Source organism: Myotis lucifugus, unplaced genomic scaffold (assembly GCF_000147115.1).
Source record: "Myotis lucifugus unplaced genomic scaffold, Myoluc2.0 scaffold_23, whole genome shotgun sequence".
In the NCBI taxonomy this organism is placed as follows: domain Eukaryota; kingdom Metazoa; phylum Chordata; class Mammalia; order Chiroptera; family Vespertilionidae; genus Myotis; species Myotis lucifugus.
The window spans coordinates 7,819,703-7,844,459 of record NW_005871071.1 but is presented as its reverse complement, the minus strand read 5'-3'; the positions used below and the strand labels follow the sequence as shown (position 1 = coordinate 7,844,459).

Genomic DNA, 24,757 nt, shown 5'->3' with positions numbered 1-24,757 from the left:
GTAATGTGAAAGCCAAAATTCCCATTGCTTTTCATGTTTAATTTCTTCAAAAATAAATCTTTTGAAGAATAAAACTTTTCAGAGAAGAAAGGATTTGTTTTCTGGATATCTGGCTGGCAAAGTTAACATGTGCTAATGTTTCGTTTTGCACATGTAGGCTATTCAACTGTCACGTTGGCAATTTGACATGTTAAAGTAATTTAGCCTGTAATTAAATTATTTCCCATGGAATATCATAACTTCTTTGGAGCAATAGTGGAAGCAGGCACGGGGAATCCCATTTCACTTTGTTTCTTATAATGAATAAAGTTCTTTAAATTGATCTTCTAGAAACTCAGGTTGTGCTGTTAACACTTGGTTGCTCTGCTTTGTGTCAGCACCAATGTGAGTTTACCAAGGACAACATAAAAGTAGGTTGACTTTTTTGTGTATCACTTTAAAATGATAGATTTTAATGAGTGCCACCCAGGTTACTCTTTGACCAATATGTTGATTTAATTACTTTGAGCATGCAAATAAAATATAATTGTTTCAAAGATCTTGGGTAACATCCCACATGAGAAGACATTCTGGGCTATTAACCAGTTGTTAATTTTGATTGTGTTTATTTAAATCAACTGGAGCAGGCCCCTGTGGAACTTTATGTGTGGTCATCAAAGCTCATAATCTCCTATAATTTAAGTAAGTTACAGGGAAGTTAAAATTGGTCATTACTCCTGTGGTTACAAGAACATCCACAGGATATCTGACTAATGTTTCTTATTCTGATAAAATTGTGTTATTGCTTGGTAAAAAATATGCAAAAATTCAAGCAGTCAGTAGAATTAAAATTTTCTTAAAATGTAAATTCTACATGCTGTAAAGAACTCTACACTGTAAAGAGATGAAAGTGTTCCTTTTCATTTTTATAATTTAAGTAGTATTCGTGTTGATTTTCATGACAACACATTTTAATTACAAATTTTAATTCCTCAAAGAAGGTTGCTATTCTGAAGAAAATAAAATTTGGTGCTAAAGCAAACAAGTTGTCAGAAAAAAATTAAATGTAAGTTTTCTTTAGGAATAATTTGCAGACACGTGTTTTAATGCAAGAAGTCTTTATATTTAGAAGTGTTTATTTATGTACTTCAATTTCTGGGGACAATATTGTAAAAAGTCTGATACATTGTTACTTGTTGACAATAATGTTAAATATCACACACATAAATAGATGGGTTAATGTTATTATGAGAAAATTTCAAATGTACAGAAAAAGTGAAAGAATAGTCAATGAAGATGCATGTCTTTTGCCTAGATCCTTGTAAATATTTTGCCACCAATGCTTTGTCTTTTTCTCTACTTTTTTTCCTGAACAATTAGAGTGTTAATTGCAGACATTGTTGACACAATACTATTATCTAATATGAGGTCCATATTAATTAATAATTTCCCAATTGCCCCAATAATGTCCTCTACAACTTTCCCCCCTTTTTTTCTTCTGATCCAATCATTGCATTTAATTTTCATGTTTCTTTTGTTTCCTTTATTCTAGAACAGTTCTCTGGTTTCTTATCTTTCATGACAGCAACATTTTGAAGAGTCCAGACCAATTTTTGGGGGGTCAAATGTCCTCAATTTTGATTTATCAGGTTGGTCGCCTAATTATTAGGTCGAGATTAACTTTTTTGCCCCCAGCAATTCTATATAGTTGATGTTCTTCTCCGTGAATCATATCATAACTTCTGTTTTTTTATTAAATTAAAATTTTTTGGTTTATTTTTTATTGAACTTTAATTGACATATAACATTATATTAGCGTCATTAGTACAACATAATGATCAATATTTGTACATATTGTGAAAAGATAAATACTCTCATGCATAGAAACAGAAGTTCTGCTGTCTATCCAAAAAAAAAAATGCTTTAGTTTAGGTATGTGGTATAAATTCTCTTTTTGTAAAGGGAATTTAAAAGGTAATTTTAAAAGTCCTCTAAAAGTACAAATAGATGTTGTAACATATTTAGTTAATTTTTATTGTGTCTTAATAAATACAACCTCAATGTATATTTGTTGAATGAATGAAAATACTGATGACTTAAAAATCACAAATTCTCAGCTTTGTCAGGGAATTAAAATCCTCCATTGTTGCACTGCTATTTAAGTCTTTTTATGTTCTTCATTGTTTTGTTTAGGAAACAAAATGTACTAAGCTCTGAATAAACTGTTTGAGATGTCTAACATAAAAATAACCCAAGCAAATGTAATTTTAAACTGTCACTGTGTATATAGGGTCACATTATTTCACTCGCAGTCACTCAGGGTTTGTATATATCACATTTCAGTGTAATGACATGGTCAGGCTCCAGAGAAAATACCAGTCAACACAAATTTGGTTTGACTAACAAATATTTACATGTCTCTGAATCTCTAATTATTGTAATCTTTTAAGGGGTTTATGCTACACAGGCTTAAATTTTTTAAAGCTTTATGTTAGATTTTAAAAGGTTGATCAGTAGTACATCTAACTGTAGAAATGATACTGGCAGTCCGTCTAGATAAATGTTGGGTTTAAGCCAGGGCTTCCGCAGAGAACAGGTGGACTTAAGAGTGGCCTGACATGGGCAAGCGGCTGCCTGTCATGTGCGTGCTTTCTTGTGTGTATTGACCTTTTTTGCTTCCCAGGTGGGTGGTGTTGATAGAAGGCAGGGTGGTCATTTGATCTAAGTTTCTCCAGTCATCTAGTTGGTACATCATAGGAAAGAAAAGCTAAGCAGTGCTTTCCTTTGCCTTGAGGTTGATGCCTTGTCTACAGAAGGCAGACAGACGGGTAGCTGTGTTGTTGGCTACTGAACGATTCACATGTGTTTGCTCACTCAGTACCATGTCATTGACAGGCTTTTCTGAGATGGCCAACTGGAACTGTGGGTTCAATCTGTAGCTGTAAAACCGTTTATAGACTCCCCCAACTTTGATTAAAGCTCTCTGGCCTGAGGGACCACAATATAACCTCTAACTTCGCTATAGTGCTTCTCACTTTGTATTGCAAAGATGTTTCCCTTTGGATTACAGTGTTGTCTTCAACCACAGAGACTACCCTTTTTTAAATCTTTGGATCCCCAGTGTGCAATCTGGTGCCAAAATTAATTAAGAAAAAAAAGTGTGATCTCATTTGCAACATGGTAATTTGCTGGTGATAAAGTAAATAATTATTTGGGCTTTTACTAGTATAATCACTTGTGTGTCTATCAGTTTTACAATTCACACAGTGCAGAAGATTTATCCACATTTACTGAAGGGTTAGTATGTTCTGGGTGGGGTGATTCACAAAGCTCTGTCTTTTCTCTCCTATGGCTGGTGTCCATGTTGAGTAGTTGGGAGTCTGTTCCCAATGGTTGTTAAAAATATGATTGTATCCCTAGTTGCAGGCACTTGTGCCAGTCCTGCATACCTCTTAGTTGCCAATAGGCTTTGTCTGTTGTACACATATATGAAAGCACATCCCATTAATCCAAGCTTGTGAATTAGTAGAGTTGCCATAGTAGTAGTAGTACTAGCAAAGACTGTCCCTCTTGGGCCCCAACTTGAAGTTTCTGAATTTTATCCCCTGCCCTCTTATATTCTTAGGTGAAGGAGTTAATACATTGGGAGGTGTTCAAGGAGCAAGAGAAGCAATGGAACTGTAACAGCTAATTGGCTACCAAAAATGGAGGTGTTTCTAAAGGTGCAAATCTCTCCTGATGAATGTGGAAACATCTCCTGTATACCTAATTTTATTCTTTATACTTGTGCAGTCTCATGCTCTCTTAGTTTTATTTTCTGATTCTTAGTTTTCTCTCCACTGGAGAAAGGAGATAAGCATTATATAGCTATTATAAAGTGGTAGAGTGAGAGTTTTCGCTTGTTGACCAGAACTTTAAGATCAATGAAATATTTTCTCATTGAAGTGTTATAGTTAAAATTGGTAAGTATTGACTGAAAGTAATGGCAGTGAGAATACAAACAGTTTTCAAGTATAAGTTTTAGTCTTGAGGGCTAGTTTGTGAGCTGCAGGTTCCTAGCCATGAATAGAAATGGGGAGCACAGCATACCATCTTAGATGGTGGAAAAACATTTTTAAATCTCCAGGTTTTTCCTGATTTCATCATGAATAATTGGAGATTCCATGAGAGTTATTTTTCTTATTATAAAAGCAATGCATTCGTATTATAGAATACTGGGGAATTTAACAGTATATTAAGAAATTAAAATAAATAAAAAATAATCTATAATCTTAACAACCAAAGATTGGACTCATTGCCACTTTGGTTATTATGATGAAAATAAAATCTACATAACTTTAAAAAATATTACAGTTCAAAGAAACTACATTTACTGCATATGTTGATCCAATTAGAAAAATCTATAGAATATCTACTTTGTGCCAGGCACTGGGGAAGAGTAGTGACTAAAAAATGCTTGCTCTCATGGAGCTTACATTTGTTTGGGGGGAGACAGAAAAATTAATGAAAATGTATTATAAAGTGGTAAAGCCTTGAAGAAAAACAAGCGGAGTATGAGATGGAGAGTGGCATGGGGTATTGATATATTTTAGGGAGGTGAGGCAAATTCTGTCTGATAAGGTGATATTTGAGCAGAGATTTCAGACAAAGAGCATTCTAGACTGAGGGAATGGTAGATAGAAAAATCCTGGGATACTGATTCCTAGTTAGCCAATAATTATAGCCAACATTAATTGTGCAAAAAATATATAATAAGCTTTTAAAATCCTTACAACTTGCCCTGCCCAGTGTGGCTCAGTTGATTGGAGCATTATCCCATGCACTGAAAGGTCACTGGTTTGATTCCCTGTCAGGGCACATGCCCAGGTTGCAGGTTCCGTCCCCAGTTGGGGTACATGCAGGAAGCAAACAATATATGTTTTTCTCTCATGTCGATGTCTGTCTGTCTGTCTGTCTGTCTCTCTTCCTCCCTCTCTCTAAAAAAATCAATAAAGACATGTTAAAAAAACAAAAGAACCCCCCCCCCCCAAACACCAAACAAGAATCCATACCAAAAATTATTACAACTCAATGAAGCAGGTAATTATTGTAATTCCCATTTTTCAGAGGAGGAAACATAACCTGTTATACTGAGAAGTGCTATGGTAGAGCAGAGTTAGAGTATGTCATTTAATTCTAGGGAGCCATGACAATTTTCCAGAGGAGTTGCTGCTTGAATTTAGTTAGAGTGAAAGAACAATCAGCCACAGTTATGAATGTGAGAAGAGTATAGAATTTTGGTCTCATCTCTCTTCGTGCTGTATTCTCAGAACCTATAATAGGCTTTGCCCACAGTCAGCACTCAGTAAATATTTGTTGAATGAACAGCATTTACAAAGACACAGGCATAGAGAGCATGTGATATTCAGAAAACTGAAATTAGTTTACTTTGACTATGTGATAAAAGCAGCAGGAGCTTATGGTAGAAGAAATAAGCAGAAGTTAGATCATAATCTATTTTATGAAAGGGCAGTGGTGTATTTATTTTGGCAGCACATATATGCTAAAAATTGATAAGCCACAGAGGAGATGATCTTGGAACCCAGGAAAGGAGAAACTGAAATTGTGTGAATAGTTCCATATATATATATTTTTAAAATATATTTTTATTGATTTCAGAGAGGAAGGGAGAGGGAGAGAGAGATAGAAACATCAATGATGAGAGAGAATCATTGATTGGCTGCTTCCTGCACGCCCCACATTGGGGATCGAGCCCACAACCTGGGCATGTGCCCTTGGCTGAAATTGAACCTGGGACCCTTCAGTCTGCAGGCCGACGCTCTACCCACTGAGCCAAACAGGCCAGGGCTCTCTCTATATTTTTTAACTCAGTGGAGCAAAATGTTTAAACTTGTTTGAATATTCTTTGGGCTTCTGTGAAGATAAAATGTTTTTTAATGTAAATGTGAGTTATTAAGACTCTTACTTGTAAGGAAAAAACCTCACTTAAGGGATATGTTATGGAATAGAATACAAAGGTGAGTATATCAGCATTTGCTGTGTAATATACCCTTTCGAAACTTAGTGGCTTAAAGCAACCATTTGGACTGGATTCAGCTTGGTAGTGCTTTTCCTTGTGTTGGCTAGACTCATCCACACATCTGCTCTCAGCTGCTGGTCAGCTAGGCAGTGCTGCTTCTGGGTTGGCGGGTTGTCAGCCAGGATGATGGGAGGCTGGGCCATGTGCTTCGCATCATACACCAGGCTAGCCCAGGCTTGTTCAAATGGAGGCCACAGGCTTCCAAGAACAGCAAGAGGTCTCTTTGTGTCACATTTGCTGCATGTCCCATGGCCAAAACTTCCCAGATTCAAGAAGTGGAGAAAAGGATTTCACCTTTTCATGGGGAAGAGTTCCAAAGTCACATTGCAAGGGAATGGAAACAGAGAGAGGATGATATGTGGCTATTTTGAAGTCTAAGATTGTGGATGTAGCTAGGTTTCAGGAATGGACAGAGGCCCAAATGCTGTTAGGTCTGCCCCTGTCACTGTTTTGTTGCTTCTGTTTCAGTCTTCTCTGTCTTCAGACCAGCTTCCTCTATTTCTCTGGCCTCTATGGTAAAAACATGACTGCTGCCAGTTTTGGGGATCAAATGGAACAGATCCAGACACTCCCAAACGGACTCTTTCTTTCTCTGTGGGGAAGATTCCCTTGGAAGAGGGACTCTAGAAGGGGATCTGGTAGGTGTTCACACATGGATCTATGAACTATGCTGGGGGTGGATAGGCTGTGTGTTTTAGAAGATGGAGGATTACAGAAGATGGGGCATTTAAGGTGTAACCTTGTGATAGTTGGTAGGGAGAGAGAGAGTGGGAAGTGCCCCAGAAAATGGCAGATAGGGAGGGGTGGCTAGACATACATCTTGTAAAGCTCCATCACACTGAGTTTTATGGATAATGGAGTAGCTTCAGGGAACTTTGAGTAGTGACTGGGACCTTGGAGGAAGAGGGGTGTAAACTATTTTTATTTGAAACACTTCTGACACCAAATGTGTGTGTTTTTTTCTGACAGCAACCAATTCTTCCACTCTCCAGACACCAACTGGGTGTCATTCAATTCAATTCAATTCAATTCAATTCAATTCAATTCAATTCAATTCAATTCAGCTCCATTCCATTCCATTTAATTTAATTCAAACCAAATCAAACAAAACACTACCTGGATTTAGCATTACATCTGTACCACATGTTAATGACTCAGTCCTGCAACACTGCCCCTACTTCAGATGCCAGTTGCAAGTCCCACATTGTCACCTGTATTTCTGAGCAAACAGCTATAAATTTGGGGCTTCCTACAACTCCCTCCTCAGGTTCAGTAATTTGCTAGGATGACTCACAGAACTCAGGAAATTTTCTCACTTAAAATTACCAGTTTATTAGTAAAAATAAAAGTATTCCAGAATACTTTGAAGAGCTAAAACTTCAGTTGTAGAAATAAGTAATAAATCCTCTCAAATTAAGTGGAAGAAAAGACTCATGAAATGGAGAGGGAGAGAGAGCGGAACTGCCATCTGAGGCACAGGCGGTCAGGACAGGGGCTGATGTTGCAGGCTGCTGTTTGGTCCAACAGTAGAGGGCCCATTATCCACTTTGGAAAGCAACCGGGGCCCATCCTTACTGGTGTTTCTTGGCTGTGATCATCATCTTTTTCTCCCCTTCTCTCCTACCACCTTCCTTTAGACACTGTTAGTGTCTCTTGTTCTGTGTGTGTGAAGTGGATGTGTTTTGTAACAAATTACCTTACCAATTTGGCACATCTCCTGGTCTAGGTTAGTTTCTGTTCCATTAAACATTATTTACTCTTCCTTTGAAACCTTCTGCTAATAGTTTGCTAAACCATTGTCTGGCATTTCTATATTTACATCCAGGAGAGTGTTTATGCAACATCACTTCCAATGTTTCTATTTTCACCTTAGTCTTTTGTTAAACACAGTATTTATAACATTTGTAATTTGGGGGAGTGCCAGGAATGACCACATGTAGGTACTCAACAAGGAATTAATATTTAGAGAAAGAGATTGTAATCAGATACTTTTTTTTCCCCAAAGGACAAGTGTCCTCAGTCAGTTTTTCTTCCTTTTGGATTAGACTGTCATTGTCCCCTGAACATGAATATTCCACTTGACACATGTTATGTCTCATTTTTCACTTACTTGTACCAAGCCCATATTTACTTTCTTTTGAAAAAATTCTAGGAATTATATGACCAGGAATATTTCTTTAATAAGGTTAGTAAATTCGAAATAAATAATCAGGGCAAAGAAAAAAAGAACGAAAACATACCAACTGTTAACTATTTAATGTAATTGTTTTGTTTAATTTTACTTAATGTAATTGTTTTGTTTAATTTTGTTTAATTTGTCTTAGAAGCCAAGGCAAAAAGGGAAACATAGTAGGCTACATAGGCCTTGTGATCTGAATAGAAGTCATTCCAGTTCTTCAGGTGGATTCTTTACAGCATACAAAACATAATGACAGTGACCTTGCCAGCAGCCTGTGTGAAGAAATAGCCACAAATGTGTGACTGTTTCTTATGATGACCTTCAGTAGATGCTCTTGGTATAGCTTCTGGGCACAATCCAGTAAAATCAATGTTTCTCTTGTAACATCTGAATACTCTCTACCATTTCCGTACCCTAAAGATTCTTCCCACTTCATATCAAAGTCTTTGTGAATTGAATATTGCACACATAGCACTCTTTTTTCCAGGCAAATGTGTATACCAAGTTATGGTTTTGTTTGATTTAGATCATGAGTCATGATCATGATTTTAGATTATGTTTCATGGGAATTTTTAGTTTTTTTTTCTCTTTGGAGTCCTATTGGGAAAATTAATAGGTGTTAATTTGTGCTGCGGGAAGTTGTAGTTAATTATCTCATGCCCCCTCTTCTTTACCTTATCCCTGAGAGTCCAGCTTGATTAACAGCCAGGTTTCCTGTAGTTAGGACCTGAGGGTGGGACAGGACTGTGCTGCTCAAAACTCTGAGTGAAGAACTCTCCCTTGGGGTTGGGAGCGTCCCTCTGACCATGGGAGGGACTTGCAGTTCCAGACACACTTGCCAAACCACAGAGATTGCAGGCCTGCCGCCCTTCCATTATTATCATCGTTATTTAACGTTTTTCAAAGGTCAGAGCCAAAATAAATGGTCTGCCAGCCAAGGAAGCGACACTAGCCTTTACCACAGGCGTTGGAGGCCCCTTTGGTATTTAGTAGTAGTGACTTGGGTCATATTCTTGTCTGATTCCATTAATCAGGCCAGGCTTCTGCCTCTTGCTGCGTTTTCACAACTTTTTTTTTTTTTTTTTTTTTTGCATTCTCTCTCCTCTCCTCCTCCATCCCAATAATAGTTACCTTGATATGTGTTTGCTGCCCCTTCTTTTTCTTTTTTTGGAATTTAAACAATGAGAGGGATTGAGTTAATTGTGCCAATGAGAGATAAAAGTATGCAGGGAAGGCTTTTGGGAGCTCCTGAATTTTAGAGCTGTTCTACCCCCCAAATTCTGCTCCCCTTGGGGATAAAGAATAATATTGTGGTCAAAAGCATGGAGCCAAGACTGAGTTCAAATCCTGCCTCTGCCCAGAATGATCTTGGGCAATTTACTTGACCTCTATGCTTCAATTTCTTTATTATAGAATGCATCTAGTAATAAAAACCTTCCTCATGGATTAGAAATTTATAGTACATGAAAAGTGCTTAGAACAGTGCCTGTTGAATGTGTTAGCTGCTATTATTATGGTGAGGCTGCAGAAATCATACCCAAATGTTGGTGTTATATTGAGATCACTCAGGGTTGTGGTTGTTTGGGAGGCAGGCATTTGGGATTATATTTGGAGACGGATAATGGGAGAGCGCTCAGACTTCAAACCATCCAGCAAGGTGGGTGTTTTCCTTTTCTTTAAACCTGGGGACAAAATGAAGTTGTGAGGACTCAGATGTCTGCATCCTTGGGCTCATGGTCAGCTTCATTGTTTATTCTACCAGAGGGATGTTCAGTTCAAGAGTGTGTGTATATTCTGCTCTGCTCACCAGGGCCAGTGTCTAGGCTCAGCCTCTGTGTCCAGAGGCAGGGGGACAAGGTGGCCTGGTGGACTGTGGAGGCAGACCTACCTGGCTCTGAGTCTCAGCTGAGGTTAGTTTACTGACCTTTTGGAGCCTCAGTTTCCTTCTCTACAAAGTAGCGATTATAATTCTGAAATTTCAGGGTTCTTTTGGGGACTAAATAAGACAGCACATATAAAATACCCTGCATAGTGTCTGGCCTTAGAAGACATTTGACATTTGTTAGCTTCCTTCCCTTCTGATTCTTCCCTGTCTGCTTAACTTATTAAGAAAGTCTCAGCATAGAAAATCATTTGAGAAGAGTGTCTTCAAATTGAATGTGCACACAAGTCACTGGGGCCTCTGGTTAAGCTACAGATTCTGATGAGCAAGTCTTGGGTGGGGCCTGAGTCGCACTTGGAATCAGTCTTCAAATGACACCAATGCTGTGTCTGAGGCCCTCACTTAGAGTAGCCGAGTGTACTGTATTCTTTCCTCCCTTTACATCTCATGATCACCCGTTAGATTCATGCTAGCATTTTAATAGTCTTACCACACACTTCTGTACATCCAGGATTATCACGAGAAATACCAAAGGTCGGCTGTTATCGTGTACGTAAGAGGGTTCCTCCTCCTCACCCAGAACAGGCAGCGCTCTAGAAGAAACTGATCATAGACGTTTTCTCAGGATCCCCATACCTGGGTCCCAAAAGGTTTCACATAAAATAGTGTGTTCCTGCCTTGCTGAAGGCCTCCTTTCAGAATCTGGCTCCCTCCGTGACTCAGACTGTAGGTTAATTAGGTTAGGGAGGTGGTCTTTGTTCCTCTCTTTAGAGTTTGGAGGGAGCTGACCCCAAAACTGTGCTTCTGACCTCACTGAGCACCTCAGATATTTTTAGACCCACATGTGCCAACTACTAGCCTTCTGCAGGCCCATTCCGTATGTTCTCTCCCATGTATACAGGTGGGGGAGTCCACTCTTGTCCTTGTTTTTTCTGATATGCATTTGTGAGTGCTTAATGCAAACTCTTTGATGATTCAACATTTTAGGAGTTGTTTTTACATTTACTTTTGAGAATCCTCTTCACGGTTGTTTCTTTGCAGTTTCTGATTTTTTAAACTTTTGAGCTCCTTCTTTTTTCTTTCCTGCATTACTTACTGGAACTTTTCTTCGGCCTGAGCCATAGGGTCAGTTGTATCTGCTGTGCTCATTTAGGGAACAGGCTGTCATTGTCCTCAGGCAACTTTTCTTTGAAGTGAAAAAGCAAAGTTACTCATCTCTGAGTGACTGCTCTTTGTGTTAGGGATGTGAAGAAGAAATAATAGCCTCCTTCTTCTTCCTTTTTTAATTAAAGCATCTGATTTTTTTTTTTAACCTTAGAATTCTCCAAAATGTCTACGAGTTAGAGCTTGGTCATCAGCCATGTTACCAAACAAAGTAAGTCTAAATCCAGTCTCCTCTAGGCTTAACTTACTGCTATTTCATGAAGAGTTTCTCCGACCTGCCTGGGCTCTACCTAATAGGTTTGCCAGTTTGGGGAAGAATTTGAAAATACCCCCAGGTAAAAACCCAGGGATTTTAAAAGTTAGGGTGGAAAAGGACTGCAGGGGGAAAAGATATTTGAGGCAAAGAAAAGTCAGGGGAGCCATTAACATTTTCTCTTATCTAAGACTAGAGGCCCAGTGCACGAAATTTGTGCACTGGGGCGTGGGGTTCCCTCAGCCCAGCCTGCCCTTCTCACAGTCCGGAAGCACTCAGTGGATGTCCTACTGACGGCCACAGTCTGGCAGCAGAGGCTCGGAGCAGGCATCCTGTGTGTGTGTGAGTGTGTGTGTGTGTGTGTGTGTGTGTGTGTGTATGTGTCCGCTGTGGGCCTGCCCCCAGCCGCATTGGAGGCTCAGAGCAGGCGCTGTGTGTGTGTGTGTGTGTGTGTGTGTGTGTGTCTGCTGGGGGCCTGCCACCAGCCACACCATGGAGGCTTGGAGCAGGCGCCCCTCTGTGTTGATCTCTCAGGCTCCTGGCCTCCACTGCATGTTTTTCTCTCCCTTGAGCTGTGGCCAGGGTGGGGTGCTGCCTGCAGGCTGCGCTTTCCTGCTCATGGATCACCGGATCACTTCAGAGACCGGGGGCAGGCCCTGCTGGGTGCTGCCTGTGGGGAACTTTCCTGCTCTGGGATCACCATGGCGATAACAGTAGCAGGCCCACTTGGGGGTCACCCGCCCTCCACACTTGCCTGCTCTGGGATCACCATGGCGATCCCAGGAGCATGCCCACTTGGGGGCCATCCGCCCTCCGCACTTGCCTGCTCTGGGATCACCATGGCATCCCAGGAGCAGGCCCACCTGGGGGCTGCCCACCCTCCACACTTGCCTGCTCTGGGATCGCCATGGCATCCCAGGAGCAGGCCCACCTGGGGGCCCCCCGCCCTCGGCACTTGCCTGCTCTGGGATCGCAATGGGGTCCCAGCTGGCAGCAGGGCTTAGGCGGCACATGGGGGTCCCGGCTGGGGGCGGGGCTTAGGTCGTGTGGGGCTTAGGCGGCACACGGGGGTCCTGGCTGGGGGCGGGGCTTAGGCGCACGGGGCTTAGGCGGCACATGGGGGTCCCGGCTGGGGGCGGGCTTAGGCGACAGGGGCTTAGGCAGCACACCGGGGTCCCGGCTGGGGCGGGGCTTAGGTGACGCGATCTCGCCGCCTAAGCCCGGCCGCCCAGGGCCGCACTGGCCCGGATGGCGTCTGGCGCTGGCCAGCCCTGCCTGCAGTATGCAAATTAGCCGCCATCTTGGATGGCAGTTAATTTGCATATGGCACTGATTAGCCCATGGAAGTGTAGCGGAGGTACGGTTAATTACCCTTTTTGTCTTTTATTAGATAGGATATATCAGTCAGGGTCATAGTTGACAATAGATGACACACTCAGTAATAAAGGACAATTTATTGCATGGGGACTATTTGCAAAGGTGTAGATACAGGGCAAACCCAGGACTAGTTATAACTGAGTTGTTATTGTTCTTGGGCCTTAAGTGATCTTGGCAGGGAGGTAACCTTCCAACCTGGACCCATTCCCTGCCAGAGTTCTCTGTTGGGAGAACCCAGTGGGAAGTAGAGTACACAGGAGCCTGTTGATGTAGTTTATGCTGGGCTGTCTCCTGAGGCAGCAGGTGAGTGGACAGCAGATCTGGAGGGCAACTCACACACCGGTTTTACACTTTCTTTTGAAAGACTTGTTCACCTGAAGACAATATAAATATTGTGAACTTCTTGAGGGAAGACACTGTCCACTTGTCTGAAGGACACTACTAGTATTTAAATGATTGTTGAACGAGTGAATGGGCCTGTTCCTTTTCTTCATTTCTCTTGACTTGCATTTAGGGTGGGCAGCAATAGCTAGATGATACTGTCTTGGTTAGGGTCTGTGTTCTGAATAGCAAGGCTATACCATAGGAAGAGATTAACATTTTCTATCTAAGTAATTATTCTACTTTTAACAGTATCATTAGTAAATCTGCTAAACAAAGATAGAGTTTACTATATTAATAGCTTGAGTCTTTTTGTATTACTGTTTAAAAAAAATAAATATCCAGGTTTAGTAGGCAATGCTTTCATGAATCTTTAGCCCTTCTTAGTGACTGTTAAATCTAACCCTGTAATTTTCCTCTTACTGGAGCCCCACTGGCCAACAGATGGGTAAGCTGTTTAATTCTGGAGCCCACTTGACTTTTGGTTCTTTCCCAGGCTGCTTCAAGAGAAGAACCACACAAAGGACCAAATTAGCCTCATTAGCTGTCTTCAGGAGCTTTAAAAGAAGGTTTATGAATAATGCCAGGTTTCTCCTAACTGTCCAGAGGGCAGAAGTCAAAATAGAAATGAGTTTATTGGCTACAAATTTTGGAAGAGTTTCTCATGCAGTCAAATTATCTTTCCTAATGATCCTTCTACGTTAGTAATTTGCGGGAAGGGAGAGAGCTAAATGTCATAAGTGAGTAGTTTTGACGTTTCTGGAGCACTCAGGTATAAGAGCAGAAGAAAATACATGGGTGGGAAAGGGAGAGATTCCCTTCTTGGTTAGAGCTTTGCTGTTCTCGCTGGAGGGTTTTCAGGTTGTGTGTGTGTGTGTGTGGTGGGGAGATAGGAAAACTGGGTGAGTCTCAGAGAAGAAGATATCCTCTGCTAAATAGAATTGGATCCTAGAATTTGATTCAGTCTGTCCTTGAAGTTAACTTTCAATAGGCTTCTGTCCACACTTCTGTTAATGTGTTTTGTTTTTAAAACATATTTTTATGGATTTCAGAGAGGAAGGAAGAGAGAGAGAGAGAGAGAGAGAGAGAGAGAGAGAGAGAGAGAGAGGAACATCAGTGATGAGAGACTCATTGATCAGCTGCCTCCTGCATGCCTCCCACTGGGGCATGTGTCCTGATTGTGAATCAACTGTGACCTCCGGTCCACAGGTCCATGCTCAACCATTGAGCCACACTGGCTGGGCTGTTAATGTGTTTTGACAGCGCCTTCTTATTCTCATGAACTCTTGATATTTTACATAATTTAATTTTGTGTGGAGTGTTGATTTAGTGCCTCTGCAAATTGCTCTGCCTAATTACAACTCTATTTCCAGTGTCCCCAAAGACAGAAAAGCCATGGCAGGCTCACACTTCTACCTCACCTTACCCAGAATGACAGGCATTCTCTGTTCCCACTTGTACCCACTGCTGTTAAGTTTCCTCCATTAATGGTTCTCTGGGTTCAGGTCATGCCATCTCTATTTAAGGCTATGGGCCTCGCTCTGATGTTTGCTTATTTTCAGAGGCATGCAAGAATTTGAGATAAAAACAACACACACGTTTGTTTGTAGTTTCTTTCCACCTCATAAGCATTTAGGATTTTACCTTTCTGCTTTTAGTATGGGGGTGAAGGGCTAGGGCCACTTGGGAAGCCAGCCTGTGGGCCTACAGTTGAAGTTTATACACAAGGATGTTTTGTTTGGCCAGCAGGGACCTACTCTACCCCATTGAGACTGAAATGCCTTAAATCAGTGGTTCTCAACCTTCCTAATGCCGTGACCCTTTAATACAGTTCCTCATGTTGTGGTGACCCCCAACCATAAAATTATTTTCATTGCTACTTCATAACTGTAATTTTGCTACTGTTATGAATCGTAATGTAAATATCTGATATGCAGGATGTATTTTCATTGTTACAAATTGAACATAATTAAAGCATAGTGATTAAACCACAAAAACAATATGTAATTATATATGTGTTTTCCGATGGTCTTAGGCGACCCCTGTGAAAGGGTCGTTCGACCCCCAAAGGGGTCGCGACCCACGGGTTGAGTACCGCTGCCATAAATGGAACATACACTCTCCTCATTGCCCCAGGGTCCATTACTTCCTATTGTTGAATTCGTTCTCCAAGGGGCATCAGAATCTTTTAAGTTCTCTTTCCCTGAACACTTTAAAAAATGGTCCTGCTTGTGGGGACGATTACTTCATAAGTTACATAAATGTCTAATCACTATGTTGTACACTTGAAACTAATATAACATTGTATGTCAACTGTAATTGAAAAATTAAAAAATATTTTAAAAAAGAAAAAATAATAATTTGACCCCTCCAAAAATAAAAAAATTAAAAAATGGTCCTGTATTGAAGAATAACTATATCTGTTTGTACATTTGGCTGGGGAATTAGCTACACACTTGTGCAAATCAAGTGATTTCCTTGTTCATTGTGTAAAAATAATAAAATTAACAATTGTATGGTGCTTTATTATTTATGAAGTATTTCTATTTAATTCATTGGGTATTTTTTTGTATATTATGGATGGGAGGTAATATAGTATGATTAAGGATATGGGCTCTGGAGTTAGACAATTTGAGTTTGAATTTGAGCTTTAGGAATTGCTAGTCTAGTTTCAGCTTATAAACCCACTCAGTTTTCTCATCTGTAAAATGAGGTGGTGCCTATCTTATAGAGTCATTATACAAAGTATATAATTCATGCAAGACAATTAGAATAGTAACTGACTCATAGTTAGTGCTAAGTAAATCTTACCTACTAAAACTATTATTATTAACTAGAGGCCTGGTGCACAAAATTTGTGCACTCAGGGTGGGGAGTTCCCTCAGCCCAGCCTGCACCCTCTTGCAGTCCGGGAGCCCTCAGGGGATGTCCAATTGCTGGCCTAGGGAGGCTCCCACCACTGCTGCTGCGCTTGCCAGCCATGAGCCCAGCTTCTGGCTGAACGGTGCTCCCCCTGTGGGAGTGCACTGACCACCAAGGGGCAGCTCCTGCGTTGAGCGGGATCAGGCCGAAACCGGCTCTCCGACATCCCCTGAGGGGTCCCGGATTGCGAGAGGGTGTGGGCCAGGCCGAGGGACCCTACCGGTGCACGATTGGGGCTAGGGAGAGACACAGGAGGTTGGCCAGCCAGGGAGGGACCATGGGAGGGCTCCAGGGAGTGTCCAGCCCGTCTTGCTCAGTCCCAATGGGCTGGACCCCAGCAGCAAGCTAACCTACCGGTCGGAGCATCTGCCGCCTTGTGGTCAGTGCACGTCAAAGCGACTGGTCGACTATCTGCCCCCTTGTGGTCAGTGCACATCATAGCGAGAGTTTGAGCGGCCTTAGCATATCATTAGCATATTATGCTTTGACTGGTTGAACGGACCACTGGACGACTGGACACAGCATATTAGACTTTTATTATATAGGATAGTACATGAAGAAATGGAAACTTGAAAAAATTAAGAAATGTATTTAAGGTAACACAACTAATTGGGCTTTAACCAAGATTTGGAAGCACTGGGTATTGGTTTCTTTTCTCTGTATTTACTGCTGAATTCCTCATGCATTTTGGGGGGACTGGAAAACAAGTCATTGTTCTTCTTCCAACTTCCGTATTTTCATTTTGTTTCCTCACACTTAGGACTCATGGGTATTGTCTGTCCAGTCATGAGCTCTGTCTGTCAGAATTTACCATGAGAGATAGTAAGGCATAGGGATGCCTACAGCCCTGCAGGTGGTGGGGACTTGACAGAGATTTTGGGGACTTTGGGGCCCTCTGAATTCTTCCTACATAGATAGTCTGAAAAATTAACCTCCTATTTCTATTAAAGTATTCAGTTATTGCCATACATCAAAAATTAAAAAAAAGTGAGAATAAATACTTCTTAATGCTTTAGTTTTTTTTCCTCTTAAGAGGGAGAATACTTAAATTTTGGTGACCTCATTTGTCATTTTACATTCCTTTGAGGTAGTGGAAAAAAAGGTGATATTATCTTCATTTGTGGGGAGAAGTAATTGAAGTCCAGTGTGAAAAGAATACCGGCTTTGGAGTCAGGCAGATGGGACTCAATTGCTGGCTCCTCCATTTTCTGTTATATTTCCAAGTTCCATTGTCCTCATCTGTATAATGAGGATAAGCAGAGTGTTGTTTGGAGCCTCAAGGATATAATGCACACAAAAGGGATAAGGAGTATGTAAGTGTGGCTGTCATTGTGGTTTTGTGGGGATGACTTTTCACACTGGTCCAGGGTCACCCTTAGGTGGGAACTCAGGTCTGGTCATTCCTCATTGAATGCTGTGCAAACTTCTTCACTGGAGTTGTTTCTTTACATTTTAAAATCCAAGTGTTTTAACCTTTTGATTATTAATTTATTCTTAATGTGCCTGTTATAGAGAGGTTCTGTATTCAGCTGGCCACAGGCAATGCCCATTATGTCAAAATCCCAAATTTACCTTGTTTCACGAGGCAGAGTTAATGTTAGTGAATCCACATGACCAATAAGGAATATAACACAGAATCCGTCAGGTGATGTTTGGGCAGCTTTCTCAGAAAGCGAAAACAGGATGTTTATACTGAATTACTATGTGGTCAGCATTGTGTGAAGTAGGGGATACAAAAGAAACACCTTCTTTATTTGTCTCTTACAGGACTGACAGTGTTTTGGGGCAAACTGATGTGATCGAAACCTAACATGATTAAAGAACAATAATAAACACTATTTGATCCAGTCATGTTAGTTCAGTGGGTGCTGATCTGGGCACTGCATGGGCTCATAGATTGGTGGATCAAGATACAAGAACACCCATACTTAAAGCTGGTTTGATAAACGAGAATAAGGTTTACAGGGTGCAGAAGAGAGGTTATGTGGTGTGTGTGTGCATTTGGGTGGTGCTTGAGTTCATCCTGATGACTAGTGGGGGATGCTGGACAGAGGAATACTGAGCTAGGAGGACAGAAAATCACATTTTTAAAGTCACTGAGACACGAGAGAGCCTGAGGATGATGAAGAACAGCATTTGCTCAGTATTCCTGATGGCCTGAGCTTAGGGTTTATGGGTTTAGTGGTGGGAGAACGGGCTGGAGAAATGAGCAAGGGATAAGTCATTGGAGACCTTGTGTCCCATGCTGAGAAGGCTGAGCATGAAGGCATTGGCAACCAAGCAGGCAAGAGATGATCATAGCAGTGTTTCAGAATGACCACTCTAGGAGGATCTTCCAGCAAAACAGATGAGAAGTAGGGCCTGAATCAATTCTTAGAAGAAAGAGAAAATGAATAAATATAAAATAGTAGAGTGAGTAAATAGGTATACTCATTGTAAGCATTGTAGGAGTTTAGAGAAAGGGGATGCTATAGTGGGAACAATATTTGAGGGACACTCTCATGGAGGCAGATTTGAGTGCCAGCCCAGTGACTTGCCTATAGTAGATAGCCAATAAGCTGGGTATTGAATGGCAATAAGATTTATATGAGAGAAAGACATAATGTGTGAAATGGTCAAGGAGACAAATCTAACTGGAAAAGAGTGGTACATATACTAGTATACACATTGATTGTATATTTTTGGAAGACTTTGAAATGCCAGGTTAAGGAGTTTAAACTTAATCAATAAGAAGCCACTGAAGATTCTTAAACAGATATTTTGATACAGTAGAAATGTGTTCATATTTTGGGCCTCTTCATCTTGGTTGAAGATGTGTTTAGTGAAATGACACTAATTCTGATTCTTACATTTAATGGAAATGCCACAGAGACAGAATTAATTTAGATTGGGAAATAAAGTCAGATGACCCCACTTTGGCTGTGGGGAGACTGTGGAATAGTTCATTGTAGGGAGACAAAGGGCACTGAGGCAGAAATGAATCAGTGCACATAGGAGATTTTTGATGATACCAGTCTAGAGAGGGATGGAACAAATAGAAAGATGGGAGAAAGTGCTTGCCCTGTGGAGTCTTTTAAGGGTAGTAAACACACGGCATGCACAGTCACTATCTCCATCCCATACCAGGCACACAGTGCTCCAGGCAACTACTATCAATTGCTCACAGTTGGCACTGGAATTCAAACCTATCTGTCATGTCTATAATAAGAAATGAATGATATGCCCTGGCTGGTGTGGCTCAGTTGATTGAGCATAGTCACACGCACTGAGAGGTTGCTGGTTTGATTCCTGGTCAGGGCACATACCTGGGGTTGTGGGCTCAATCCCCAGTAGGGGCTGTGCAGGAGGCAGCCGATCAGTGTTTCTCATTGATGTTTCTCTCTCCCCCTCTCCATTGCTGTCTCTTGGAAATAAATTAAAATTTTTAAAAAAGCAATGAGTGAGAAATAGATTATGATTGTACTCATGATGCAAATCAATTTTTATTTTTCCAGGTGGAACTTGCGGAAATCTGCGCCAAGAGTGAGCGGTATATTGGCACCGAAGGAGGAGGGATGGACCAGTCCATATCATTTCTTGCAGAAGAAGGAACTGTAGGTGGCATTGAGCTATTTGGAAATATCAGCTAGGGAAAGTTCACACAGAGAGGAAGGTTATGAGATCCCTAGCATGCTCGATTTTGGGCAGTCTATTCTATTAGACTCTATTGTAGCACGGTTTTCTCCCCTCTGTAATTCAAGGCTACCACCAGTTCACCTATTCTGTTTCATGTTGATCACCTTTCCCTTAAGCTTCCAGGCTCATCCCTCCAGTCTGTTTTTCTCTTGTGTTTAGGTTTTTTTTTTTCTTCCTCCTAATTCATTGTTAGGATGATTTCTCAATTCCCTAGTTGTTGAGACCTCTTTTCCCTCTCTCGTCCTAAATCACTTCATCTCATGGCATTTCCTAATCTCTTGTTGGTTTTAAACCCAAATGTTAGTTTTCTTACCACATATATTCACAACCCCTCTTTTTACAATTTACTCTTTGGTATCATTTTTCTCTGTCAACATTTTTGGGGTTTCAGCGGTGGGGAAAAAATGTTGACAGTAAGCCAGGAATGAATTCCTTAGCTAGATACCACTTCCCCCTGGCTATCAACTCCTTAGACAGAGCAGAAGTTTTGGGTTGTTGGTCATAAAGTGCCCATTTCCAAAGTAGAAGCAGACATTATATTTTTTTAGTTTCTTTTTATTTTATTTTATTTATTGATTAAGTTATTACATATGTGTCCTTATCACCCCATTGTCCCCCATGACCCCCCCCCATGCCCTCACCCCCCTGTTGTCTGTGTCCATTGGTTAGGCTTATATGCATACATACAAGTCCTTTGGTTGATCTCTCCCCCTTACCCTCTCCCTCCTTCTGAGGTTTGACGGTCTGATCGATGCTTCTCTGTCTCTGGATCTGTTTTTGTTCATCAGTTTATGTTGTTCATTATATTCCACAGATGAGTGAGAGCATGTGATATTTATCTTTCTATGACTGGCTTATTTCGCTTAGCATAATGCTCTCCAGTTCCATCCATGCTGTTGCAAATGGCAAGAATTCCTTCTTTTTTACCGCAGCATAGTATTCCATTGTGTAGATGTACCACAGTTTTTTAATCCACTCATCTGCTGATGGGCACTTAGGGCTGTTTCCCAAATCTTAGCTATTGGTGAATTGTGCCGCTATGAACATAGGGTGCATATATCCTTTCTGATTGGGGTTTCTAGTTTCTTGGATATATTCCTAGAAGTGAGATACACTGGGACAAATGGGAAGTTCCATTTTTAGTATTTTGAGGAAACTCCATACTGTTCTCCACAGTGGCTGCACCAGTCTGCATTCCCACCAGCAGTGCACAAGGGGTCCTTTTTCTCCACATCCTCGCCAGCATTTGTCATTTGTTGATTTGTTTATGATAGCCATTCTGACAGGTGTGAGATGGTACCGCATTGTTGTTTTGATTTGCATCTCTCGGATGATTAGTGACTTTGAGCATGTTTTCTTTTTTTTAAAAATATATTTTATTGATTTTTTACAGAGAGGAAGGGAGAGAGATAGAGAGTCAGAAACGTCGATGAGAGAGAAACATCGATCAGCTGCCTCCTGCACATCCCCCACTGGGGATGTGCCCGCAACCCAGGTACATGCCCTTGACCGGAATCGAACCTGGGACCTTTCAGTCTGCAGGCCGACGCTCTATCCACTGAGCCAAACCGGTTTCGGCTTGAGCATGTTTTCATATGTCTCTTGGCCTTCCTTACATCTTCTTTTGAAAAGTATCTATTTAGGTCCCTTGCCCATTTTTTGATTGGGTTGTTTATCTCCTTTTTGTTAAGTTGTATGAGTTCCCTGTAAATGTTGGAGATTAAATCCTTATTGGTGATAACTTTGGCAAATAAGTTCTCCCATGCAGTGGGCTTTCTTGTTGTTTTGTTGATGGTTTCTTTTTTTGTGCAAAAGCTTTTTATTTTGATGTAGTCCCATTTGTTTATTTCTCTCTTTAGTTTCCATTGCCCTAGGAGCTGTATCAGTGAAGAAATTGTTTCGGCATATATCTGAGATTTTGCTGCCTGTGGATTCCTCTAGTATTTTTATGGTTTCCCGTCTTATGTTTAAGTCCTTTATCCATTTGAAGCAGACATTTCTTTAAAATATTTTCTTAGTTTTTCATCAGATTCCTACAGGCTTGGCTCTTTTCCCAGAATACCTGGATTTTTTCTTATTAAGAATATTTGTTGTTGATTCCCCTAAGCCAAAGACATGAGGCATGAGGAAATTTGGTTTAATGCTAAGAAAATACTCTGGGTGTTTTGGATGAGATCTGACAAGCAGACATGATGGCACGAGTCCTGATGTTAATGTAAGTTAGATGTAGATCTGAACAAAGTCCCAATTCTTTGCGCTTGCAAAGCACTTTACAATCTGACTCCTGCTTTACCCCTCCTATCTACCCTTTCACCATGCCTCCCCCTTCAAACTCTAAGCTTCAGCTAATTTTCAGTCTCCAAAGCTCTATGAACACCTCATGGTGTTTTTCCACCTCTGAGCTTGCTTATGCTTTTCCCTCACCTTGACATCCTATTTGGGTAAAGACACCCTCTGCCTGTCCTACTCTTGCTCATCCTCTAAGACTCAGTTTAGATTTCCCTTTTTTCAAGGGAGCCCGCTCTAGGCTATATCTGATCAGGTGTTTTAAGTATGTGTCTGTATAGCACCCTGCCCTTTACCACCATTGTAACAACCTGGAAATGTACTTGTCTACCTGACTGCCTTTCCCACTAGGTTGTAAGCTCTATGAGGGCAGGGACAGTGTCTGTCTTGTTCACTGTTGTATCTTCTATGCCTAGTACAGTAACTGGAAGTCAACAAATAATACTTGAATGGTAAATGCATTTTTAGGAAAAAATTTACTAAGATAAATAAGTGCATAAATGGTTAAACATTTTCTGAAATTTTCTTCCAATAGGCCAAGTTGATAGAATTTAGCCCTCTGAGGGCAACTGATGTGAAACTCCCCAGTGGAGCAGTGTTTGTGATTGCCAACAGTTGTGTGGAAATGAATAAGGCAGCAACCTCCCATTTCAACATCAGGGTGATGGAGTGTCGGCTGGCTGCAAAGGTATGAACTTGGCAAACTATTGACCCTTAAAGTAAGCTTTCTCTGGTTCTTATTCTCTTTGTTCCCTATTACTTTATCTCTTTAACTAAAATCAGGGAAACATTCTGACTGCAGCAACATTCTAATTGAAGGACCTTGGGTTTAGAGCAATCTTCCAAACTTAGGAGATAAATAAGCCTATAGGTGTGCCCTGCAACCTCTAGCTATTGAGAAATATATGAACTTCACAATTGAGTCTTCTAGAGTAGGACTGGGTCAAAGAGGACAGCTTATGTATGTGAAGCACAGGCCATGGATTCAGTTTTTCTGTGGAGAAAGCTAGTTGGAGGTGATTGATGGGAAGTGACCATAGCTGATTTTGTTTCCAGAACAAAAGTGATGGCAGCCTCAATCCTTGGTCCTCCTACATGTACCATTTTGTACTGGGCCATCACTGGTTACTCTAAAAATATAGGCTTGGTGCAACCCTCCCTGTGCCCAGAAGATTCCTACATGTCTACTGGGAAAACACAAACCACAAGGGAGTCCTGCCAGTTCTTTGTTCCACATTTTAGAAGACCCTTGCCAGTCCAGCCTTAAATCTACTGAGGAAGTATTCATTGAATACTTGTTGATATACAAAAGGATTCAGAACATAAGACTAGAGAGAGTAAAGAATTAAAGTTATGAGGATAAAAAATCCCTTCGTAAATTATATTAATGTCTAACCACTATGCTGTACACCTGAAATGAACATAAAATAATACTGAATGCCAACTGCAATTGAAAAAAAGAGAGAAAGAGATAAATAGGAGATGATTAGTATGTGATCAGGTGGTATATAACCAGGTGCCACAAATTAAATGTTATAGAGGATCCAGCAAAGCTCATGATATGACTAAAAAGTGAAGAGAACTGAGGCTGGGAGCTGGGTAGTGGCATCTGGGTAAGGAGCTCCACTGTGCTTTCTCCTAATCATTCTTCAAATAGCGGTTAGAATGATGGTTTAGAAATTTAAATCTGATCAGGCAATTCCCCTACTTAGCACCTTTCAAAAGCTTTGCATTTCATTGGAATAAAATAAAGTCCTCATCACCACCTGGAGAGCCCTGCAGGATCCAAGGCCTGTTTACCTCGTCCTCTTCCCCTCTCAGCACCAGTACTCCATTGCACTCTAGCCTGAGTGACTTTGCACACGCCCAGAACACGCCTCCCCCAGCCCTCTTTGAAGGTCAGCCCACATGTCCCTCAGGGAAGCCTTCCTTGACTTCCTTATTCCCAGACTAAGGTAGGGGTCCTTTTGTATTTGACATCTCAGTAACATTACTATCACAACTGTTTAATGTCTGCCTCCTTTTTCTGATTTGATTTTACCTGAAAACTAAGACTGTGTCCATCTAATATCCCTAATGCCTGGCATAGTGCTTAGGCTAAAGTAGGCACAGGGTAAGCATCCTATATAATAAAAGCCTAACATGCTAAGTGTCTGGTTGTCCAGTCGACCGTTCAACCAATCAAAGCGTAATATGCTAATGATATGCTAAGGCTGCTCAACTGCTCGCTATGACATGCACTGACCACCAGGGGGCAGACAGTTGACCGGTCGACCAGTAGCTATGACGTGTACTGACCACCAGGGAGTAGATGCTCCGACCAGTAGGTTAGCTTGCTGCTGGGGTCCGCCAATCGGGACTGAGCGAGACGGGCTGGACACTCCCTGGAGCCCTCCCACAGTCCTTCCCTGGCTGGCCAACCTCCCACGTCCCTCCCCAGCCCCTGTTGTGCACCAGTGGGGTCCCTCTGCCTGGCCTGTGCCCTCTCGAAATCTGGGACCCTTGGGGGATGTCGGAGAGCCGGTTTCGGCCCGATCCACACAGGCCAGACCGAGGGACCCCACTGGTGCATGAATTTGT

The 24,757-nt window shown here is 41.3% G+C and overlaps 1 protein-coding gene across 3 annotated transcripts in view; it reads left to right on the top strand.

Annotated features, from left to right (window-relative positions):
* Positions 1–24,757, top strand: part of GALK2 (galactokinase 2) — a 138,930-nt gene that overhangs the window by 66,688 nt on the left and 47,485 nt on the right. For all 3 annotated transcript variants that reach the window (XM_006085986.3, XM_006085985.3, XM_023751675.1), the window contains 2 exons: positions 19,711–19,809; positions 22,713–22,865. In XM_006085986.3, coding sequence (XP_006086048.1) covers positions 19,711–19,809; positions 22,713–22,865 — 252 coding nt within the window. The remainder of the gene's footprint in view (positions 1–19,710; positions 19,810–22,712; positions 22,866–24,757) is intronic.